Raw genomic sequence first — 22,305 nt, 5'->3', positions numbered from 1 at the left:
GGAGGAGGTCAATGGGGGGGAGAAGAGGGACATATGTAATACTGTGAACAATAGACTCATTTAAAAATAGTCTGCGTCTTTGAAAATGTTCCTTACCGTCATTCTTTTTAAATAAGTATTTTTATTGACTTTCTGAGAGGGAGGAGAGAGAAACAATGAGGAGAATCATAGATCGGCTGCCCCCTGCAGGCCCCACACTGGGGATGGGACCGTTCAGTCCCCAGGCCGACGCTCTATCCACTGAGCGAAACCAGCGAGGGCACCATCATTGTTTTTAATGGTCGATCACCTCCCCGCTACCGGAATGCAGTGGGTTACAAGGCTACAGACGTCAGACTTAAATTTGCCTTGAATTTCCTTAATCTTGTTCATTTCAACCACAGCACCGACCCTCGGCACACAGATGGGTGTAGCAGCCCCTTTGTGAGAGGGTGGCCCTGAAAGGCGGAGGGAGGGGGGCGAGCAGGAGCCGCAGGGCAGAGGCTGTGACCTGGGCGGGAGCCCCTCCTCCCCAAATGCAAGGTGAGGCCTGGGGCGGGGAGTTAGACCCCGAGTTAGAGCCCTGACTCCTGGTCTCGTTACAATGGACGGTAATTCACAGACTGCTCCGCCTGCGGCTTAGGGCGGGTCCGGCCTGCAAGTGAATGGAAAACAGGGCCCAGTGCCATTTAAATCCCGCCCCGCCGGGCTAGGGGAGGGGGGCAGCCCCAGGCCTGGGAGGCGGGAGCGGGTGTGAGTGTAAGGTGAGCGCTTCTTTCCCGACGTGGCCCCGGGCAAATGCACTGGGACTAAGAGCCAGCCACCAACTGGGAAATCCTTTTACCCAACCTGGCTTCCCCCTTCCCTTTCTGCCTCCGTCGCCCAACCAGACCTGCTTCCGCCTTCCTGCTTGTACCCGTTCCCTCCACGAGAACGGAGGGCGCCGCCACTCGGGTCCCTGCGCAGCCTGGTGAGGCGCCCCCATTGGGCCTGAAGCTCCTGCTGAAGGTTAAGGCCCCGCCGGCAGCAAACACGGAGGAAACGTGTCCATGGAAACAAGGGCACCACAGCCGCGCTCAGCCCTTCCGAGAGGGGGTGGGCGGCCCTGAAAAGGGCCTTTGGTTTCGCTGCAGGAGCCGGTCGCTGGAGGCTCAGCCGCCGAAGCCGTAGAGGGTGCGGCCCTGGCGCTTGAGCGCGTACACCACGTCCATGGCCGTGACCGTCTTGCGCTTGGCGTGCTCCGTGTAGGTGACGGCGTCGCGGATCACGTTCTCCAGGAACACCTTGAGCACCCCGCGCGTCTCCTCGTAGATGAGCCCGGAGATGCGCTTGACGCCGCCGCGCCGCGCCAGGCGCCGGATGGCGGGCTTGGTGATGCCCTGGATGTTGTCGCGCAGCACCTTGCGGTGGCGCTTGGCGCCGCCCTTGCCCAGGCCCTTCCCGCCTTTGCCGCGTCCGGACATGGCTTTGCAAGTAGAGAAGCAGGAGCAAGTGGCGGGGAGGGAAAGAGCTCGTTCTTATATAATCCGCCACCCTTCCCCCCCCCCCAACCCACCCCCCCCTCAGCCGATGTAGTGATTGGACGGCGCGCTGGCGGGAAATGTGACGTCACTGCTCCGCCCTTGATCCCTCCTCCAAACCCGGGTACTCGCGGGGGACGGGGGCGGGAGGAGCCGGAGCCCCGCTTGGACGAGCGTTGACGGGTCTTTAACTGCAGTTACTCTAAGGAGCCCTGAGGGAACTCAAGGTTCCGAAAGATATTTCAAGCAGGAAAGACAACAGGAAAAGGCAAACGGTCATTTGACAGTAAATTTTGGTGAGAATGCCAAGCTCACAGGTAGAAGTGGAAGTTCAGTCAATGACAAGCCTGCTTTTGAGATTTGGGCCGCATTAACCCTTGGAATGCCACTGTCTTCCAGGTCCCTCAAACTGTGGCTTCTAATTAGGACTTAAGTGAAGACCAGCACTGATATTAGCATTGGGGCGGGCCAGGCAGTGTTCATACGGTGCAGAACCCGGATGTACCCGTGTGCGCTTTAACTCCCGAGCAATGAGCACTTACATTTGGGTTTGGAATTGGTGAGCGGCTGCTGTCAAGCCGCCCGTGAAGCTGAGTGTTCTTGGCCGGCTCCACGCAAAGGACGCCCGCTTGTCCGTAACCGAGACTGGACCACGGAGCAGGGGGACCGGGACAGCGAAAGCAGCGTGCAGCCACCTGGAGAATCCTGTCTTCCCCAAACCGGGGACTCTAAGAGTAGCTTGCAGTTCTTCCCAGAGGGCAGAGACCCCAAACCACCTACTCAGGGCGACCGAGAGCAGAAATCCCACCGGCGCCATTTGCCAACACGCCCAAGGACAGGTGCCGTTCAGAGGACAAATCTCATGCCGGTGCGTCCGCGCAAAGCTCCCGGGGATCCTCTAGAGATGCTCCCCTAACAACTTCTCTAAACGCCCAGCCTGGAAAACCCCTCAAAACGAAGGTCTAGTGTGCACCCTATTTCGCAGGAATATGCACCCCCAGTCCCCCCCCCACACACACACACAGAGCATCCTCTAAGCCAGGCGTCCTCAAACTACGGCCCGCGGGCCACATGTGGGTGTTTTTGCCGTTTTGTTTTTTTACTTCAAAGTAAGATATGTGCGTGTGCATAGGAATTTGTTCGTAGTTTTTTCTAAACCATAGTCCGGCCCTCCCACGGTCTGAGGGACAGTGAACTGGCCCCCTGTTTACAAAGTTTGGGGACCCCTGACCTAAGCTCTAAGGAACCCCACGAGGCCTGCAACCAAGGCAGCAGCAGCAGTCCGTCCCAGACAAAGGCCCTGAACCTGCCCCGAAGGCCCCCTTCCCCTGACTTCCAGGGAGCCCAGCAGCGCAGACTGGGCTCACGTCCCCAGCTCCTGTGTCTCGGTCCCGGCTTTAACCAACGTCCGCTAAGGGTCGCCCGGACTCCCGCTGTGAAATGTTTCCTGCGCGAAGTCACCAACCCACACCCTGCCGGCTGCTGCCCTAAGCAAACCCGTTGGGGGCCAGGCCCCCTTTCCGGGTACAGCGGATAGTTCTTTGACCGTAAGTTCCTATCGCCCCGACTTCTGTGCAAAATATTTGTGATTCAGGCAGGGCGAAAGCACATGCAGGATTCCAGAACATTTCCGGCATCACGCGAGCACGGGCGGTGCGCTTCCACTTAAACAAATGGAGCTCATCCGTGTAACCAGGGAGCGGTCCCAGAGGGAAAGAATGTGGGTGCCAGGGGCTGGCGCCCTGTTCCGCGTGAGACAGAGGGTGGAGGGGTGCCCGCCCTTTCCTAGGGCAGGTTCATCCCATTCCAGGAAAGCGGTCAAACACGCGGAAGCTAGGGAAAGGAATTGTATGCAAGTGACAGTAATAAAAATGCAGCCATTTCCTAGAGGTTTGCATTATTTTCCAAATTTTGCTGAACTAATACATGAGAGCGTTAAGATATACATGAGGCCCTTAGAATACAATACAATGTTCAAAATAAGAGACGGCATTTTACCGTTTTTTTTTAAAAAACAAAGTTCAACTGAGTCCATTTGAAGACCTAATTGGCTTTATTAATCAATTCCTGAACCGGGCAGCATCCGACTTGTAGCTAACTGGAAGGGTGCTCCTAGGAGTTGTACAAAATAAATAAGTTTTATAGGAACAGGGATAGAGCAAGCAACCTATTAACAAACGTGAAGAAAGGATTTCTCTTCGGGGAAAGGGAATAAGAGGATTTTTATCTTGCAGGTTGCCTCTTCTTTCTAATGTGATGGAGCGGGCCCATGGGACCGATTACCTTCCTAGAGCTTTGCCAGAAAAATTCCAGACTGGTGGTTTAAAATTATATTCCTGGGAGAGGTTGGAACTGCAATTCGATCAGGTATTACATCTAGGTTTGGGCCTGTGGATTTTGTCCTGGTCTAACCCTCTGAACCTACCCACAAGTCCCTTCTTCTCTGACTCTCCGGGCAAGAGGGTTAACTTGAAGCGCAGGCAGATAGGGCATCGGAAAACAAAGGCGGGTGGAGCATAGGCAGGGGCAGACGTGGCAGTTTGAGCAGCCCAACCACAGGGACCAACCACGCAGAAGTCATAAAAGGGTTCTGGGCTCCGAGCGGGAGGCCAGGGAAGCCAAGGTGTTGGTGTCCCTCGTTCGGGCGTCATAACACCGGGGTTCTTTTCCCAGCCTTACAAAGGGTTCAGCATTCTGGAGAAAGGGGCTGCGCGTAGATGATTAAAGAGTCCGGAGACGAAAGTTTTGAAAGGCATTGGGGGTCAGAGGAGCTTCAGCTGAAGGAGCTAGAAGACTCCTTCCTTGACTCAGGACCCTGCTTTTAATAACACCATTTGTCCCAAGGCAAGGTGTATATATACACTTCAAAGGGTAGACTACAGAAGCATTATCAGTTTGGGGAATAGCCTACAGCTGTTCAGGTGTTTGGCCAACAGGAGGCAATAAGATGCCCTGAGCTGTCTGGCAGCAGACAATCATCCTATTCAGGTTTGGGGGAAGTGCCGTTTAGCCGTTTCCAACAGGTAAACTACATGTGTGGCTCACCCTTGTTGAGCCGCCCAAACCCCATCAACCTTTTGCAGAACGCTTGTAATTATTACAAGCTGGAATTGTTTCTCGGCACCAAGGGGGAGGGGCAAGGGGGGGGGGCTGCAGCAACAAGGTGTACGAACGCACGGAAACGGAGACAGTTCAGGTCAGTTGTTGGACAAAAACAATTGAAGGAATCAACCAGGTAGACCGAGCAGCTTGTAGCACAGATACACCCCTGGACCACAAGGCTTTAGCGGGCCGCCCACCATTGGGCCCCCTCCCTTTGCCGGGAGTCTGAGCCGGCTTGTTATAATTTTTCTACACTTTGCTTAAGTCTTCCGGTTCCAAGGAGCTCATTCTTCGGCATCAGGAGACACGATCCCGGGAAAACACCTGGGCTCACCGTTCCGCTAACCACAGGGAACTGTCAGCAACCCGACGTGGCCCCGTTCTCTCTGGAGAACTCAGGGAGCCCTGCGTGGTCTCTCTCCTTGAGCTGCTTCTACCTTGGATCCTTCCTGGTTTTCCTGTCTCCACGGTTTTATTCTCAAACCCCCCCTGGACTCGTGTTCTGAAATCCTTCCTACACCAAGTCCCACACACTCTAGGCCCAGGGCGGCGAGGCAGACCCATCCCTTGCCGATCTTTCCAGTAACATTTCCATTCAAAGCTATTACCATTAAAGCCATGAGCTTTCAGGCACAGGGTTTGTTGTTTTGTATCATCCACACCCCACCCTACCCCACCATGTTTTAATTTATTTCCCGCATTCCGCCGTCAAGTAAAAGTTAAGTTACAGAAATGCTGCTCTGATGAAGGAGCCCAACAGCCTTTTCCAGGCACGTGTTGCTGTCACCACAAGTTCGCTACAAGTTTCAAGAATGTGGCACTGACTGAGCATTTTATTGCAGGTTGCATCTGAGTCGGAGTTCTAGGTTCTGAGGCTGAAGATTCACTCCAAGAGTCTGAAATTTTATTGAGAAGAAAATGGCTGGGAAAGCCAGGTTCTGTGATTAGTGCCTGGAACTTGATTTCCCTAAAACGCAGCCAAAGCTTCCAAGGCTTACCCACAGCTACAAGACGGGCCTTAATGCCAATGTGCCCAAAACGGACCCGATGCAAATCCGGTTACACTTGCTGATGGCATTTCAGATTTTCAATAAAAAACAGGGATTTCCGCTATGTCGGTATTAAGGGTACAGCCTTGAACCATCGTTTTCCTCGCAGGGGGCAGACATCTGTACAATTACTGTGCTGTATTGGACCCTCACCAGAATTCCTGCCTGGAAATAAATCATAACTGTGGAGAGCGGCTACAGTGTCTGGACAGGTTCAAGCCTCGGACTGATGAGAGGGCACAGTCCTCTCATGGCCACGTGCACGTCCCAGCGTGGAGGGCAGAGCCCTCCCAGCACCATGATAGCCAACAGCTGGAGTTGTCAGCTTGAACCTGTGGTCCGAACACGTGGCCCCACGTGCCTGAGTGATGTGGGCTTGACAGAGTTCAGGTGCATGTGGTTCAGTAGGATGGAAACCCATGAGAATGGTGTAAACATCTTGACCATCCCCTACTTTGCCTCCTGGAATCCTACCTAATAAAGAGGGAATATGCTAATTGATGATCACTCCATCACAAAGATGGCTGCACCCACAGCTGAGGCCAAGTTCCCATCAGGAGCCTTAAGGAGCAATCAGCAGGGACCTGAGGCTATGCCCTCCCCCGCCCCCGGGGGGCTTGACAGGGGATCTCAGGCCGCATCCCCCACCCGGCAGGGCTTGACGGGGGACCTCAAGGTGCTCTTTCCATCCTGGTACTGGACAGGAGGATGGTCTTCATATACATTTTGTTAATTTTCTTCCATCTGACACATCTATTAGAGAAAGGGCAAATAGCAATAGTAAATTATTTTCTCTAACCCCCTTTTAATGTGCACAAATTTCATGCACCAGGTCACTAGTGTGGCTATAAAGACATGGCTTGCAGTCAAGAGAGGGTGTCTCTAGATCAGAGTACAGAGTCCCACCCAGACGCAGCTTTTATTCCCTCGTCTCTTTTCTCAACTCTTCACCGTCTCCCTCAGGGTCACCGAACCTGACCGAGCTGGTGGGGCAAATAAGGCGTCCAGTGTGGGGCTGAGGCGCCACATAAATCTGTGCACAGCTCTCCTAAGGGAAAATGTGGTGGCTCTGAAAAGAGCCTTTGGGTTTCCGTGTAAGCGGGTGGGATGGAGCTCACGCCCTCTCCCCGCGGATGCGGCGCGCGAGCTGGATGTCCTTGGGCATGATGGTGACGCGCTTGGCGTGGATGGCGCACAGGTTGGTGTCCTCGAACAGCCCCACCAGGTAGGCCTCGCACGCCTCCTGCAGCGCCATCACGGCCGAGCTCTGGAAGCGCAGGTCGGTCTTGAAGTCCTGCGCGATCTCGCGCACCAGGCGCTGGAACGGCAGCTTGCGGATCAGCAGCTCCGTGGACTTCTGGTAGCGCCGGATCTCGCGCAGCGCCACGGTGCCGGGCCGGTAGCGGTGCGGCTTCTTCACGCCGCCCGTGGCCGGCGCGCTCTTGCGGGCCGCCTTGGTGGCCAGCTGCTTGCGGGGCGCCTTCCCGCCCGTGGACTTGCGCGCCGTCTGCTTGGTCCGAGCCATGACCAACACCCAGGAGCAGGGAGGAGCTGGAAGAAGAAGAGCAAGCGCTTTCAACCATTATTTATAGTGCAGGGCCCACGTTGATTGGACCAGGCATCTGTCCATCAAGTGCGGCTGGAAGTGATTGGAAGCCGCGTCGACTTCCGCATCCGGGCGTTTACATCAGAAATTAATTTCCTCCCACCCACCCTTTCAACAGCGGCCGTTTTCTAGTCTTTCTCGCCTCTACCTTTTCTGCGTCTTTTCTCTACAATGTTCTTTGGTTTTTCTCCGCAGAATTTACTGTTAGCATTCAACAATATACCTGGTTTCCTGAATAAAGAAATTTAGCTTTCGCCCCGAAAACGCTTTCCTCTGATCTTTTTGAAAAAGCGCGCGCTACATGGGATTGGCCAAGCAAATTTTGAGCCTCATGCCGGTTTAGGAGGGCTAATTTCCTGTCAGTTTCCTCATTGCTCTAAACACATTTAAAATGTTTCTGTAGGCTTTTTTCTAAATGTCTTTTTACCGCGACTTCACATTTGGTGTTATAGCTACAGTGACAGTTACTACCCACTAACCAGCATACCCATACGTATCCCAATTTCAACTGAGACTTGTGTGATTAAGGAAAAAAAAAAATTCTCCAACGTGTAAATGGCACCAAAAAGATGACCGTGGGCTTATTAGTCACGCTGGGCCCCGCGTTGAGAAGCTCCGCCTGTGACTGAACTCCAGGGGGAGCAGAGAGGCTTTCGCATTTAAAACCCACGAGGGCCCCGGAGCGGAGATGGGCGAGTAGGGGATGATGAGTCCCATTAAGATGCAAAACAACGCAACAGTGAAGGGCGGTTTTATTGCCCTGTTGCTAACTAACTACGTTTGTATGTAAATGGCGAACTCTCACCAAGCGTTGTTCCCATCTTGTCTTCTCCATGGCTTCACCCTGAGGGCCCACAGTATTCACCCCCTAATTACCCGTGTTGTCAAGTATCTCCATTCCCCTTTCACTTTGTTGATGCTAAACTTTTGTTTTTATTGGAGTAAACAGTGGCATTTCTGGGCGTGTTTTGCACACTGTCACCTACTGTCAGGCTGAGAAATTACAGCCAAGGTGAATTTCAAGTCTCCGCTCCGGTATGTCAAGCGCAAGCTCTTCAATGAAAGTGTGGGTGGCTCTGAAAAGAGCCTTTGGTTTTGAACGCTGCGCTTTGCTCCTTACTTGCCCTTGGCCTTGTGGTGGCTCTCGGTCTTCTTGGGCAGCAGCACGGCCTGGATGTTGGGCAGCACGCCGCCCTGCGCGATGGTCACCTTGCCCAGCAGCTTGTTGAGCTCCTCGTCGTTGCGGATGGCCAGCTGCAGGTGGCGCGGGATGATGCGCGTCTTCTTGTTGTCGCGGGCCGCGTTGCCCGCCAGCTCCAGGATCTCGGCCGTCAGGTACTCCAGCACGGCCGCCAGGTACACGGGCGCGCCCGCCCCGACCCGCTCCGCGTAGTTGCCCTTGCGGAGCAGGCGGTGCACGCGGCCCACGGGGAACTGCAGCCCGGCCCGCGACGACCGCGTCTTGGCCTTGGCGCGCGCCTTGCCTCCTTGTTTCCCGCGTCCGGACATGATTTCTTGAAAAGATACGAGTACCTTCTGAGGAACAGCTCAGAGGAATGAAGCTAAGGGAGAAGCAAGGCAAGTATTTATACTAACGGGAGGTAGGGTGCATGCACTTCCCCAGAACCAATGGGAACGTAGAGCCTGCCTCCTTCATTTGCATACGAGGCGAGTTTTTTTTTTTTTCTTTGCTCCATTCTAATCTGGTCTGATGAACCGTTACCTTTCTTTTTCTTTCTCTTTCTTTCTTTCTTTCTTTCTTTCTTTCTTTCTTTCTTTCTTTCTTTCTTTATTCTTTCTTCTTTCTTCTTTATTCTTTCTTTCTCCTTCCTTCCTTTCTTTCTTTTTATAATAATTGAATCATTTTGTGTGTTTTTCCCCCTAAATACTATCCTACATGCAGGAATTATTGTCCTCAGACGATTGGTTACTCATCAGTTTCCTGGATTGTGACTCGAGATTTTGGAAAGAAATGCAAGCAGGGCAGTTTTTAAATGGATAACATGTAAGAGGTACATTTTTTAAAAAATAAAGAAAAAGAGCTACTTCTATGCCACGCGTTGCTCTAACTCTTTTAGAACCCAGAATGTAGGGAGAAAGAAAAAATAATCCTTTTGGTGGCCCAAGGCCTCTTAAAGAATCTGAACAATGAAATCTGCAGAGGAGGTGGCCTAAGACAGCCACTGCGTCTCCATGTCACTCATATCTTGGGTAGGAGACGTTCAGGTTAACCCTGAAGTGTAGAGCATGAGTACTGCCTCCATTTTAGGAATGTGAAACGTGGACGCCCAGATCGGTTATTTACTAGAATTAATGACACCAAGGACTGTGAACTCCTGGGAGAAACGCCTTTGCCATCATTTCCCAGTGCCATTCCCATCCCCCTCCCCTTCTTTTCCCACTTGGGCACAACACCCAGGATGCTGGTTGTTTCAGAAAGCCGCCCTCCCGCCCGCAAGGCCTGTAACCTGCAGGGATTCTCCGTGCCTGCTTTCCCATGCCTTTAATTCCTATCTTCCCACGCCATCTTTGTCCTTCTACCCAATAAACAGCTGGCTTATGGTGGGGGTGAGCAGACTTTTTGTGGATGCCCTGCTGCTCGCCCATGCTGCCGGCATTACTGGAATAAACGCTCATCTAGGATTCAACCCTGTCTCCTCTTAAACGGCTCCAGCAGTGACAGGCAGCCCAGTCCCCTTGGTTGTGCGGTTACACTCTCTCGTTCCCGGTCGTGAACAGTCTCTGCACCTTTGTGGACCTTTCTTCTCTTTTCAGAATTCTCAGTCATCTTCCCTCCAAATTGAAAGTCTCCCAGTCCTCTTCATCTGGCTCCAGGCACCCAGGACCTGGGTAAGGAGACGGCAAAACTTTTCATGACTGAAAAGAGAGTTGGGGATCTCGTCCAGGTTATTTTCCTGTTTTCTTTGTTGACCGAGAGCAGCAGCTCTGGAGAAAATGTGGGTGTTTCTTAGGGAAGCGCGTGTATAAACCCTTCAGTGAGGACAAGGGTCTCGAGGTCTTGTTAGTGCTTCCCAAACGGTCTTCTTGCTAAATGTTAAAATGCACAACCATATTTTGCAGACACAGCGATAAGCAGATGCGCTCAGCTCCAATCCAACCAGGCACCTGTAGCTGGTGGCAAAGAAGAAATCAACATGCAATTGACCACATGGTGTGTAGAAGCCTTGTCTACGCCTCTCTTCTGGGAGGCAGCACTGGCCGGGAGTCCCTCTCCCCTTTACTTGCTGCAAGGAAAGAGAACTATGTAAGGACAACCAGGTCTCGGTTGTGAGTAGATTGCCCTGCACAGGGAGCCCCATAATCTGCTTTCCATCCCAGGATTTCTGATGGGACTGGACTGACCCCTGTGTTCAAAGCTGGTCCTGGTCAGAATCACCTGTGGAGATTAACAAGTTTGTTTCTGTCTTGTCACTACTCCCCACTATAGATCCGTGGAGCCACCATGGAGTCTAGGCATCTGATTTTTAAAAATATATATTTAGTGATTTTTAGGAGAGAGAGAGAGAGAGAGAGAGAGAGAGAGAGAGAGAGAGAGAGATGAGATGAGAAATAGAGCTTGAACCCAGGCATGTGTCCTGAGCAGGAATCGAAGCAGCAACATTTTGGAGCTGGGGACGATGCCCAACCAACTGAGCGACACAGGCCAGGGTGACCTTTTCTTATTTCCTCCTTCACTTGGGAAGCATCAGCCAGGTACCCGGACAGATAACATTTATAGGTTTGAGTTTAGGAGGCCTATTATTTTTTTAAGGTTGTCAATTAAGAGTATAGTTTTAGGTAAAGTATTAAATATTTAGAAGAAATGAGAGGGGAGGGGGCGGGGGACAGACGGCGATGTTGAAAGCAAGCAGGCAGGCAAAGTTGTACAGGACAAAATGGGGTGGAAATAACCCCTCCCGAGGTCACGTTGAACAGGATAAGAAATAATCTCCCTAGCCAGCTCTTCCCCCTCAAGGGAAGCACACGAGGGTTCGTGATTCTTAAACTACAGCCTGAATTCACTAACGAACCTAGTTGGGGAGGGGCCTTTTTATAATCTACACAACAAAAATTGACTTTTAAGGCAAGTGTCTTTTTCAAAACTATATTTTGCATATGCTGAGAAAGAGAATTTTTCACACACTGGTCAGCTGTTATGTTGGGCTGTGGGGGGAAATTTTTTAATTTTCCTTTAAAAGGGGTTCCTTTTTGAGAAATTCAACTTCAAATTTTACAGTATTTCTTCATCGTGCTCATACACTGAAGACCAAAGGAAACCACACACAGCGATTCTTCCTCCCCTCCCCCAGCCCGGGACGGAGGCCCCTCGGACCCTCTTCCCCAAGGGCCTTCCCGTCTGTCTGGATGGGTTTGGAGTCCCAGCGACTCTGGAAACAGGATCGCAAAGAACAGGCCGCGCATCTTCCTCTCCACCCGCTTCCGCCCGCCATCGCTGTCAGCCACGAGGTGGCGCCACCTATGGCTGGAAGGGCGGGAAATTCAAATCCTTTGTCCCCGATCGGAGCGGGAACCCACCCTCCCCACCCTTCTAGGACCTAGAATCTAGGGGGATCGCGGGACCGTCCGAGGCCCAGGAAGTGGCCCCGGATGACTGGGACGTGAGAAAAACTCACAGGCGTTTCGGACTGACCGTGGCCACCGGCCAACATTTCTAGTGAGAAATCGGAGCCATCTCGGGTCGCCTGTGTGCAAAGGGCTCGAGACGGACCCCGCAGAAACAAGTGCCCAAGGCGCCACGGCGCAATGTCGCCGAGTGTCTCCCCAAAGCTCCCGAGACAAGGTGCGTGTGGGCTCCAGGAAGGAGCGCCCGTGTGGCTGCCCAGACCAAGCAGCCCAGGCCAAATTCCTCCGGGGTCCCTGCTTTCTGAAGTCCTCGATCGGCCTTCCCACCCAGCGGGGACTTCCAAACCCCAAAGGGAACCTGCGGAGCAAGCCAAGTGGCCACTTGTAGGTTGCAGACAGACCTACAGGGGATTTATCCTATTAAGATGCAAAACTACCCAACAGGAGACTGAAAAGGTGGTTTTATTGCGGCGGGTCATTAACTACATTTGCACTTAAATAGTCACCTTTGACCGAACATTCTCTTTGTATACAATGTATTTGTCTTAACCTCGAGGCATTGCTACATCGATTGCCCTAATTACCTGAAACCTGACACCTTTTGTTCCCACCAAAAGGCTTAATGAACCTCGCCATGAAATGGGAACTAGACAGCCTTGGGGCACAGCTTTCACAACTTCACTGAATAGACACGTCAGGGCTCGAACTAAATCCACAGCAAGAGACAGTGACCTGGCTCAGAAATGGCAGTTACAGCTTTCCTGGGAGAAAGTGGGTGGCTCTGAAAAGAGCCTTTGGGTTCGAGAGGGGCCGCTTGCTCGCGCCTCACTTGGAGCTGGTGTACTTGGTGACGGCCTTGGTGCCCTCGGACACGGCGTGCTTGGCCAGCTCGCCGGGCAGCAGCAGGCGCACGGCCGTCTGGATCTCGCGGGACGTGATGGTCGAGCGCTTGTTGTAATGCGCCAGGCGCGACGCCTCGCCCGCGATGCGCTCGAAGATGTCGTTGACGAAGGAGTTCATGATGCCCATGGCCTTGGACGAGATGCCGGTGTCGGGGTGCACTTGCTTGAGCACCTTGTACACGTAGATGGAGTAGCTCTCCTTGCGGCTGCGCTTGCGCTTCTTGCCGTCCTTCTTCTGCGCCTTAGTGATGGCTTTCTTGGAGCCCTTCTTCGCGGCTGGAGCGGATTTGGACGGTTCTGGCATGGCGTCTGCAAAAGGCTGTAGAATTGCTGGCCGCAATTTCCACAACAGAGATTGAAGGTGAAAAGCCGAGAGCTCAGTCAGTATATATATGTTTCTCGATGTAAATGAGGAATGGGGAATCCTGACTTCTGATTGGGTAGTCACTACATGTCGCTGAGGGGCGTTGTCTATGCAAATAAGAAGAACACAGTTCTCGTTTCTATTGGACAGAACATATTTTGACCAATCAGATGTCTTATCTCTCTATCCTAGCTGTAGCTATAAAAGGGCTTCTTCACCTTAAGAGTCTTACATCGTTTTTTTTCTCCGTCTTTTCCTTTAGATTAAAAGTTTGCTATTATGTCCGGACGCGGAAAGCAGGGCGGCAAGGCGCGCGCCAAGGCCAAGACGCGGTCGTCGCGGGCCGGGCTGCAGTTCCCCGTGGGCCGCGTGCACCGCCTGCTGCGCAAGGGCAACTACGCGGAGCGGGTCGGGGCGGGCGCGCCCGTGTACCTGGCGGCCGTGCTGGAGTACCTGACGGCCGAGATCCTGGAGCTGGCGGGCAACGCGGCCCGCGACAACAAGAAGACGCGCATCATCCCGCGCCACCTGCAGCTGGCCATCCGCAACGACGAGGAGCTCAACAAGCTGCTGGGCAAGGTGACCATCGCGCAGGGCGGCGTGCTGCCCAACATCCAGGCCGTGCTGCTGCCCAAGAAGACCGAGAGCCACCACAAGGCCAAGGGCAAATAAGGAGCAAGTCGCGGCGTTCAAAACCAAAGGCTCTTTTCAGAGCCACCCACGCTTTCACTGAAGAGCTTGCACGAAAATTTCCATTTCAACAGCTACTAATCCCAAGGTCAACCAGTAGATGGCAGTGTGTAAACATTAACTCCAATAAAAACATCAGCAAAGGAAAGTGGGAACAAGGACACTTGACAATCACCGGTAATTAAGGGGCTGAGTGCTGCAGGCCCTCGGGGCTTAAACCGGGAGAAAACAGAAGGGCAACAATGCTTGGTGAAAGGTGACTATTTAAATGCAAATATAGTCAGTGACCCACCGGCAAAAACTCCTTGAGTTGTTTTGCATCTCAATAGGACACATTATCACCCGTTTTCCCATCTCCTACGGGCGCCCTAGTGGGTTGTAAGTAACAGCAATACTGCAGGCCTCGGAGTCCGGTCCCTTAGGCGGAGCTGATCCACACGGGGCACAGCGCGGCTTTAACAAGGCCCAGTCATTTGTTTGTACCACGTACGCGCTTCAGGGTGTTTTGTTTTTTTTTCTTTAACCACACTTTCCACAACTCCAGTTGAAATTGTGAAACGTATGAGAATGCTAGTTAATGAAAAGTAAATGTTACTGTAGCTATAACACCAAATGTGAAATCGAGTTAAGTAGACATTTAGAAAAAAACCTACAGAAACATTTAAAAATCTCTACATTTAAATAGGAAATGAAGAAACTAACGGGAAATTGGCTTTCCTAAATTTGAATGAGGCTCAAAAATTACTGGGCCAATCCCGTGTAGCGCGCGCTTTTTCAAAAAGATCAGAGGAAAGCCAGTTTCCGGGGCCAACATTTAAAATTTTTATTCAGGAAACAAGATATATAACTGTAATATTTGCATTAAATTCTGCGGAGAAAAACCAAAGAACATTGTAGAGAAAAGCGGTAAAAACGGTAGAAGCGAGAAAGAGTAGGAAACAGCCGCAGATGAAAGGGTGGGTGGAAGAAGTTAATTTCTGGTCCAAACGCCCGGGAGGCTCCTGCGGTCCGGAAGTGGATGGGGCTTCCAATAACTTCCCTACGGGTCTTGATGGACAGATGCCTTATCCAATGAGAGCGGGCCTCGCCTTATATATACCGGTTGAGCGCCCGGGCTGTTTCTTATTCTCCCAGCAGTTTGCTACCTTCGGTGCTTTCTAATGGCTCGGACCAAGCAGACGGCGCGCAAGTCCACGGGCGGGAAGGCGCCCCGCAAGCAGCTGGCCACCAAGGCGGCCCGCAAGAGCGCGCCGGCCACGGGCGGCGTGAAGAAGCCGCACCGCTACCGGCCCGGCACCGTGGCGCTGCGCGAGATCCGGCGCTACCAGAAGTCCACGGAGCTGCTGATCCGCAAGCTGCCGTTCCAGCGCCTGGTGCGCGAGATCGCGCAGGACTTCAAGACCGACCTGCGCTTCCAGAGCTCGGCCGTGATGGCGCTGCAGGAGGCGTGCGAGGCCTACCTGGTGGGGCTGTTCGAGGACACCAACCTGTGCGCCATCCACGCCAAGCGCGTCACCATCATGCCCAAGGACATCCAGCTCGCGCGCCGCATCCGCGGGGAGAGGGCGTGAGCTCCATCCCACCTACTTTTACGGAAACCCAAAGGCTCTTTTCAGAGCCACCCACAATTTCACGTAAAGAGGCTGTAACTGCACATCCCCTGAATGCTGGAACCCAAACCAGAAATCGCCGGGGAAATTATAAGTAGGTAAACACAGGATTTTTTATGTTCAACTTCCTAGTATTGGTTGGCGGTTCCTATATTAAGGTGAAAGGCCTTTTAAGTGTCAGTGGATCAATTACAAGTACAGAATACCTGCGTGTATTCCCGTAGAACGCTTTACTGACACAACCCCCCCACCCCTCCGTGTCATTGTACTGACTTGTGTTTCCACGGCTCATGCCCTTAAGGACTTTCCCTGATCCTCCATCTTGTTTCATCCACCACCCTACCCCAGGCCTCCGCTCTGACAGCTGTCAACACTGTTCCGTGTGTTCATGCCTCTTTTTTGTCAGTTTGTTGTTCCTTCGGTTCCATATGTCAGATCACATGGTAATTGTCTTTCTGTGGATTCCTTATGACATTTAGATGCTAAAGTTTCACCGCATAGATATAAGCTAATGGTAGCTTTTTATTGGATTTTAATTTTTAATGGAATTCTCAAGCAATTGAAACTTGTTTTAATCATCAGAAGCAGTATTGACTATCTCTGTGTCCTGTTCAGTTGAATTCAGACAACAGGTGTACTTATGACAATGAGTGTACTTATTTGTATAGAGACTCCTGAACACCGTTACTCCTGCCTTTAATCCATCAAACACACTACAGTTAAATATTCCTAACAGCAGTGTCGTCTGCACAAAATTCCTAGTAAAAAGCAAGAGAGTTGGCCTGCGGACTGAAGGGTCCTGGGTTTGATTCTGGCAAAGGGCACATGCCTGGGTTTCAGGCTCCATCCCCACTAGGGGGTGTGCAGGAGGCAGCCGATCAATGATTCTCTCATCGATGTTTCACACTACCTTCCTCTCTGAAATCAATAAAGAAATATATTAAACAACAACACACATTCATTGCTGACTGCAGAACTCAACACTGGTCTACCCAAAATAAAATAAGATTGTCGCTCACGGGATTAAAATTAAAATGGGCCTCAGTGCTCTCCGCCAGCGTCCACTAAGTAAATGTATGTAGCCGGGAAGGTAAGACTTACTGTCACTGTCCAAAGCTCAGTGGGATTTAAGATGCTGAAGGTGTGGACATAAAGGCCCACACCTGTAGAGAATTTTTTTAGTTTATTTGAGCTGAAACAGACCTGTGCCAGGGAGCAAGATCTTAAATGATTTGTCCGTTGCTAGGCACCTGCGGCTTATTAATGAGTTTTGCCATTTCTCTTCTGCATTTGAAATTAGGAAACATTACCAGGAGGTGGGAGAGAGCAAGGCAGGGTCCGAGGACAGGATAGTTAAGAGGATGGGTGGTTACTGATTTGGAAGAAGACCGACCGAAAGGGGGAGTTTCAAAGGTGTGTTCACCTCGGTGCCCCAGGACCATGGACAGCACTTGCTTAAGGTGCAGCCTGGGAGCTAAGACCCCCCAGAAAGCAGCGTTGGTTCGTGTGCTTGGACTAACGGCCACAAGAAGGAGGTCACACAACACCGTTCACCATTACAGCAATGACTTAACCTAAGGCCGGTTACACTTCAGGGAAAATAAATGTCAGCAGAACAATCACAGCAAAGAATGAGTGGGAGTCACAAGTACACCCCCACCCTGCACATGAGGACAGCCGGGCCATGTGCTCTCTTAAGATGGTTTCCAGCTACAAAGTGAACAGACGACGGAAACCAAGGGCCCTACTATAATGTGTGACTTTGATTTAATGTGTAGCCCCAGCCCTCTATTCCGTGTCTTCCCGACGCCTGAGCCCTCCTCCTTGTTGGTCATCACCTCCCTGAGGCGGCCGGAAGAGATGGCCGAGCTCTGACTCAGGGGACAAGGGGTGGGCTTCTGTGAAGGTGAAGATGTGGGCGGCAGGAACCAGCACCAGGTGTCTGACCGGTGGGGTCACGGGATCAGGCCAAACCTGGGTTCAGCCTCCTCGGTGCTTGGGTTCTGGCTGGGAAAGAATTCAGAGTCCAGACCCAAACTGTAAGAGAGCATTTGTCTGGTAAATCAGAAGTAGAAGAAGCAATTCTAGAAGAAATGAGCTTAGGAAACGAGTCATGGAGGTAACGGAAGCCCCCGTGGAGCTTGGGAGTGAGGAAGCTCATAGTAAAGAGGGGGGGTGGGGGTGTGCTCCTGGGAGAGAGAGCGCCCTGGATCCTCCATCCTCAGGGCTTTAAAGGCTGGGGTGTCAGGGGAGATCCCAGGGACGCATCTTAACAGGATATTCAGCAGCTTGCCAGGTGCGTCCATTCAGGGTTGTGGTCTCCACAGATGGATTGGCAGGCACCAGAGCAGGGGGACATTAGTCCATGCAGCTGGTCCTAATGGCAGCCACGACCGGTTTTGTTGCTTATCTGGGCCTGGAGCTGAAATACCACTGAGGCCCAGGTGTTATCTCCAGGGAGAAAGGTCAGGGGAGGAAACGTCTCCCTGGGGCGAGGCAGGCGCCTGGGGCTCCCACCCTGTTGACCTTCTGTACCTGGGCCATTGTCCTTGCTCTGCTCTTGTCCGTCTCAAGGCCTCCAGCAACGATAACGTCATCGAGGCCTAAATCCAGTTCCTGAGCCCGGGAGCTGCACGGCGCCCCCTGGCCACACCCTCACGAAACCTGACCAGCCAGCAAGACCCATGGCCCCAAACCCCTCACTCCTGAGGACTTTCGTTCTGGAAGACCCTGTCGGCACACTGTTGGGGGGTTGGGGGTTTAGGTGATTTATTTAAGACCTACGCAGTGTCCGGTTCTTTCTCTGCACCTTGGTGTCCGCGTAACTGGCTACGATCAGCACCACCAGGTAGGCGAGCGCTTTGCTGCGTTTCAAAGGCAAAAACGAGCCTTTTACTGAAATGCTCTGCCTGGGGCGAGACTACCCACTGTGACCCGCTCAGTGAGGAACCTCCCTTTTCACCCACAAAGGGGAGCCACTGCAGCACTTGTCTCTCCTTCACCCAGGCCCCCTTTTAATAAATACGAAAGCACTGGTGTGCTCCTTTTCTAAACTTTCCAAGTATAAGACAGGATACTAGGGAGTAGACCACAATTTTCTGGGGCCTGAAGTTTATGCAACTTGGTGTCTCTTTAAAACCTACACTAGATTACAAACACAACTAGATAGTGAACATCAATTGATAATGGGAAAATAAACCACCTGTGCATGAAAAGGGTGACCCATGTTAAGTAACCTCACGGGACGATCTGATGATGTTCTGGACACACTGGGTTAAATAAACGATATTTTTAGAATGATTCCACCTGTGTCTTTGCTCCTCATTTATGTGGCTAGGAACAGCTAGCACTGCTGTGGAGATAAATTCGCTCGTGCACAGATTCCTTCAGTCACTGGGTATCTTCTATGTACACTTGATGGCCCTCAAGGAATCTAGACTATCAGACAAGTATTATCCATATGCATTGCAGCAGGAACAGAGAAAACAGAATAACTGGGAATAGAGGTAGTAAAAATGGGAATATATATTTGGAGAAAAGTACAAGCTAGTTGAATGGGATAGCATAAAAAGTTCTTTTTTTCTTTTTTCTTTTTTTATTGATTAAGGTATCCCATATTTGTCATCAACCCCCCCCCCATTCTCATCCCAAACCCCCCCCACACGCATGCCCCCATCCCCCTGTTGTCCGTGATCACTGGTTAGGCTCATATTAGCATAAAAAGTTCTTGAATATGAAACTTATCTCCTCAGTTTAACTTATAAAAATAAAATCCCAAGAAGACTATCATTAGGGTGTTGAAGGTTTCTGAATGGGTGGGAAGGGGGAGCTCCCCAAAGTAATTATGGAAAAGCAAAACAAATAAAAAACGGAATTACCAGAGACTTCTGGAAAGGAGTGATGAGAGGAAATCAGCTCTATCAGCGATTCAACTCATGTTACAACATCTGTTTACTTGACATCCAATTACTTGCATATCGACTATGGCTCATCTATTCTCAGCCCTGCAGAGCTGTGAGCAGGACTTAAACCCGCGTGATCTGGCCTTAGGGGTGGCTGGAAAGGTCAGAGGGACAAAATAGAAAACCAAGAATTCGTTCACCTCTACATGGAATTTACCTGTGATAAAGGTCCTATCTCAAGTGGGGGTGGAATGGGGAGGGCAGGGGAGGCAGAAAAGGCAGATAGTAAATGGTCTTGAGGAAAATAATTGTCCATACACATTCACATATCCGTAATATAAGCCGTATAAACAGATCCATGCATTCACATATCAAAAATGATCCATATATTCGTACCCATACTTGTACATGTAAATGCAGAGAGTTCACAATTATTTTAAATGTAACATTAACAACAGAAAAATGGGGGAAAAACATGAGACAACCGTCTTCGTGTGTGTGTGTGTGATAGTCGTGAGTGAAAGTCTTTCTGTTCAGTCATTACACAGACAAGGAAGATGAAGCTCTCTGCGGGGGGCGGGGCGGTGAACTGGAGTCACCCCCTAAAGCGGGAGTGAACCCCCAGGAGCTGGGGCAGCAGATCCGGGACTGCGCGCAGGCCCCGGCCCCTCCCCGGGAACTTGTCTCCAGAAACGTCCGTGCAGGATTGAAACGGCCCCGGGCTGCGTCCAGCAGACCCGCCCGCGGGTAACAACCCACGGGAGACACTCGATGAGAACTGACGCCCTCACTGACATCGCCCCTCACACACAGACCCAAGAGCCCCCCGACGCGTTTCCTCTGCGTGGATCTCACACACACACGCGCGCACACACGGCGTGTAAAGCCTCCTCAGGGTTTGCGTGTTTGTCTGACGGAGGATGGGGAGCCGCCCGCCAGGACAACATGGCGACGGGAGGTTGTTTTGGGTGCGCTCCGATCGGCCACACCCGAGTTCACGGAGACAGGGTCCGAGGGACAGAAAGGCCCCGCAGCTGCCGCGCCCTGGGCGGCAGCCATTCCTCAAGGGCGCTTTTTTGTCGCCAGAAAAACGGGAATGAAAGGAATGAGCGAGAAGGCGCCCGCGCCGCCCCCTCCCAGGGCTCCAGGCCAAAAAAACGCCCCAGGACACAGCAGCCCGACTTTCCAAAACATGCCAGACGCATTTCCATTTCCACATCCAGCGAGAAGGGCAAACTCAACCCAACAAAAAAGGCAAAATTAAAAAAAAAAATAAAGCAAACGTGCGACAGCAGCTGCCCATCCAATGACATCCAGGACGAGGCGGCGGGCGGCGGGAGTGCGCCAACCCGCGAGCGGGCGGGACTTTCGAAAGCTTTTCTGGCCTGAAGGTGCCATCCACCCCCCAGACTCGGGGACGGGGAGGGGGGGTAATGACGCGGCTGCTTTCCTGTCCACAGGCCCGAGGGGTCAGGGCTGCCGGGGGCGGTTCCGCCCAGCGAACCAGGAACCCCGCCAGCACCGAGCTGCAGGGACGGCCCGGACTGGCACCCCGCGGCAGCCCGTTCCCAACGCGGCCGGTCGGGCTGTCACCTCAGCAACCGCCCTTCCAGGCCCACACGAACCCCCTCCTCCCGGGGGCCTGCGCGCATCTCCAAGGACGCGCCCGCGACGCTGCGTTAGAGCCAAAGGTTCAAGGGGATGGGGTTTGGGGGGGAAATTAGGCAAATAGGGGTGAGGCGTGCTCAGCTCGCTTTTGAGCTCCGTGGTGGCTCTGAAAAGAGCCGTTTGGGGTGGAGAAGCGGATGCGGACCTACTTCTTCTTGGGCGCCGCCTTCTTGGGCTTGGCGGTCTTGGCCTTGGCGGCCTTGGCCTTCACAGGCTTGGCTGCGCTCTTGGCGACCTTCTTGGGCTTGGCGGCCTTCACCTTCTTGGGGCTCTTGGCCGCCTTCTTGACCCCCGCGGCCGCCGCCGGCTTCTTGGCCTTCTTCGGGGTCTTCTTGGCGCTCTTCTTGGGGGTGGCGGTCCCCGCGGCCTTCTTGGTCTTCTTGGCCGCCCCCGCAGCCTTCTTGGCCTTGGCCGCGCCCGCCTTCTTGGCCTTGGGCTTGGCCTCGCCGGAGGCCGCCTTCTTGCTGATCTTGAAGGAGCCCGAGGCGCCGGTGCCCTTGGTCTGCAGCAGGGTGCCCTTGCTCACCAGGCTCTTGAGGCCCAGCTTGATGCGGCTGTTGTTCTTGTCCACGTCGTAGCCCGCGGCCGCCAGCGCCTTCTTGAGCGCGGCCAGCGACACGCCGCTGCGCTCCTTGGAGGCGGCGACCGCCTTGGTGATGAGCTCGGACACGGGCGGCCCGGACGCCTTGCGGCGCGCCCCGGAGGGCTTCTTGGCCGCCTTCTTCTTCACGGGGGTCTTCTCCGCGGGGGGCGCGGCGGCGGGCGCGGCGGGAGCCGTCTCCGACATGGCGGTGGCGGTGACGAGGGCGAAGATCGAGGAGAGAGTTGGGAAAAGTGGCGAAGCGCCGATGGCGCAGCGCGGGCCGCCGCCGAATATATAGAGCGCAGGCGCGCGCTGATTGGTGCTCCCGCCGCCCTCGGCTGGCAGGCTCCGCGCCGCCGCCGCGCGCCCAAGTTGTGTTTGTTACACTTCACAAAAGGGGGAAAATATTAAAATCCCCCGCACCCAACCCCCCGGGGTCGGTCGGAAAAGAATCCGAGAAGCCTCAGGCTTCGTGCCCGGTATTTGTTTTCCCGGTAACGGCCAAGACGCCGCGTCCAGGGGCCCCCAACTCCCCCAACTCCCAGGCAAGCCCAGGACCATCGGAGACCACTTTCTGTTTTTCTTCTAAATTACCTGTTCGCTCCTTGGCCCTTGAAAGTTCTCTTTCTCAGGGCGGGTAGGGCACATGTTCGCCTTCCTTTGGGGACCAACACGAAGTCGTTGTCACTTGAAATTCCACGATAATTCGGTTTCTTCGCAAGGGAAGTAACACAGGTCCTGGGTGA

General features: G+C 52.9%; 6 protein-coding genes across 6 annotated transcripts; 1 reads left to right on the top strand and 5 right to left on the bottom strand.

Moving 5' to 3' along the window:
• Positions 1 to 1,074: 1,074 nt before the first annotated feature.
• LOC129147951 (histone H4) lies at positions 1,075 to 1,457 on the bottom strand. Its single transcript, XM_054711938.1, has one exon. It carries the CDS (start codon positions 1,440 to 1,442, stop codon positions 1,131 to 1,133), a length of 312 nt encoding a protein of 103 aa, XP_054567913.1. The 5' UTR covers positions 1,443 to 1,457; the 3' UTR covers positions 1,075 to 1,130.
• A 5,179-nt stretch (positions 1,458 to 6,636) lies between these two features.
• Positions 6,637 to 7,192, bottom strand: LOC129147938 (histone H3.1). The gene has a single exon (XM_054711916.1). It carries the CDS (start codon positions 7,173 to 7,175, stop codon positions 6,765 to 6,767), a length of 411 nt encoding a protein of 136 aa, XP_054567891.1. The 5' UTR covers positions 7,176 to 7,192; the 3' UTR covers positions 6,637 to 6,764.
• A 1,170-nt stretch (positions 7,193 to 8,362) lies between these two features.
• Positions 8,363 to 8,963, bottom strand: LOC103291102 (histone H2A type 1). The gene has a single exon (XM_054711927.1). The coding sequence runs from the start codon at positions 8,763 to 8,765 to the stop codon at positions 8,373 to 8,375; it is 393 nt and encodes a 130-aa protein (XP_054567902.1). The 5' UTR covers positions 8,766 to 8,963; the 3' UTR covers positions 8,363 to 8,372.
• A 3,663-nt stretch (positions 8,964 to 12,626) lies between these two features.
• On the bottom strand, positions 12,627 to 13,097 carry LOC129147950 (histone H2B type 1-B-like). The gene has a single exon (XM_054711937.1). The coding sequence runs from the start codon at positions 13,044 to 13,046 to the stop codon at positions 12,666 to 12,668; it is 381 nt and encodes a 126-aa protein (XP_054567912.1). The 5' UTR covers positions 13,047 to 13,097; the 3' UTR covers positions 12,627 to 12,665.
• LOC129147942 (histone H2A type 1) lies at positions 13,092 to 13,901 on the top strand. The gene is made up of 2 exons (XM_054711922.1): positions 13,092 to 13,103; positions 13,369 to 13,901. Exon 2 carries the CDS (start codon positions 13,386 to 13,388, stop codon positions 13,776 to 13,778), a length of 393 nt encoding a protein of 130 aa, XP_054567897.1. The 5' UTR covers positions 13,092 to 13,103; positions 13,369 to 13,385; the 3' UTR covers positions 13,779 to 13,901.
• A 7,173-nt stretch (positions 13,902 to 21,074) lies between these two features.
• H1-2 (H1.2 linker histone, cluster member) lies at positions 21,075 to 21,842 on the bottom strand. Its single transcript, XM_008147058.3, has one exon. It carries the CDS (start codon positions 21,761 to 21,763, stop codon positions 21,122 to 21,124), a length of 642 nt encoding a protein of 213 aa, XP_008145280.2. The 5' UTR covers positions 21,764 to 21,842; the 3' UTR covers positions 21,075 to 21,121.
• Positions 21,843 to 22,305: the final 463 nt, after the last annotated feature.

This window comes from Eptesicus fuscus, chromosome 22, assembly GCF_027574615.1.
Source record: "Eptesicus fuscus isolate TK198812 chromosome 22, DD_ASM_mEF_20220401, whole genome shotgun sequence".
Lineage (NCBI taxonomy): Eukaryota > Metazoa > Chordata > Mammalia > Chiroptera > Vespertilionidae > Eptesicus > Eptesicus fuscus.
Note: the sequence above shows the minus strand (reverse complement) of the source record. Positions and strands in the feature narration are given on the sequence as shown.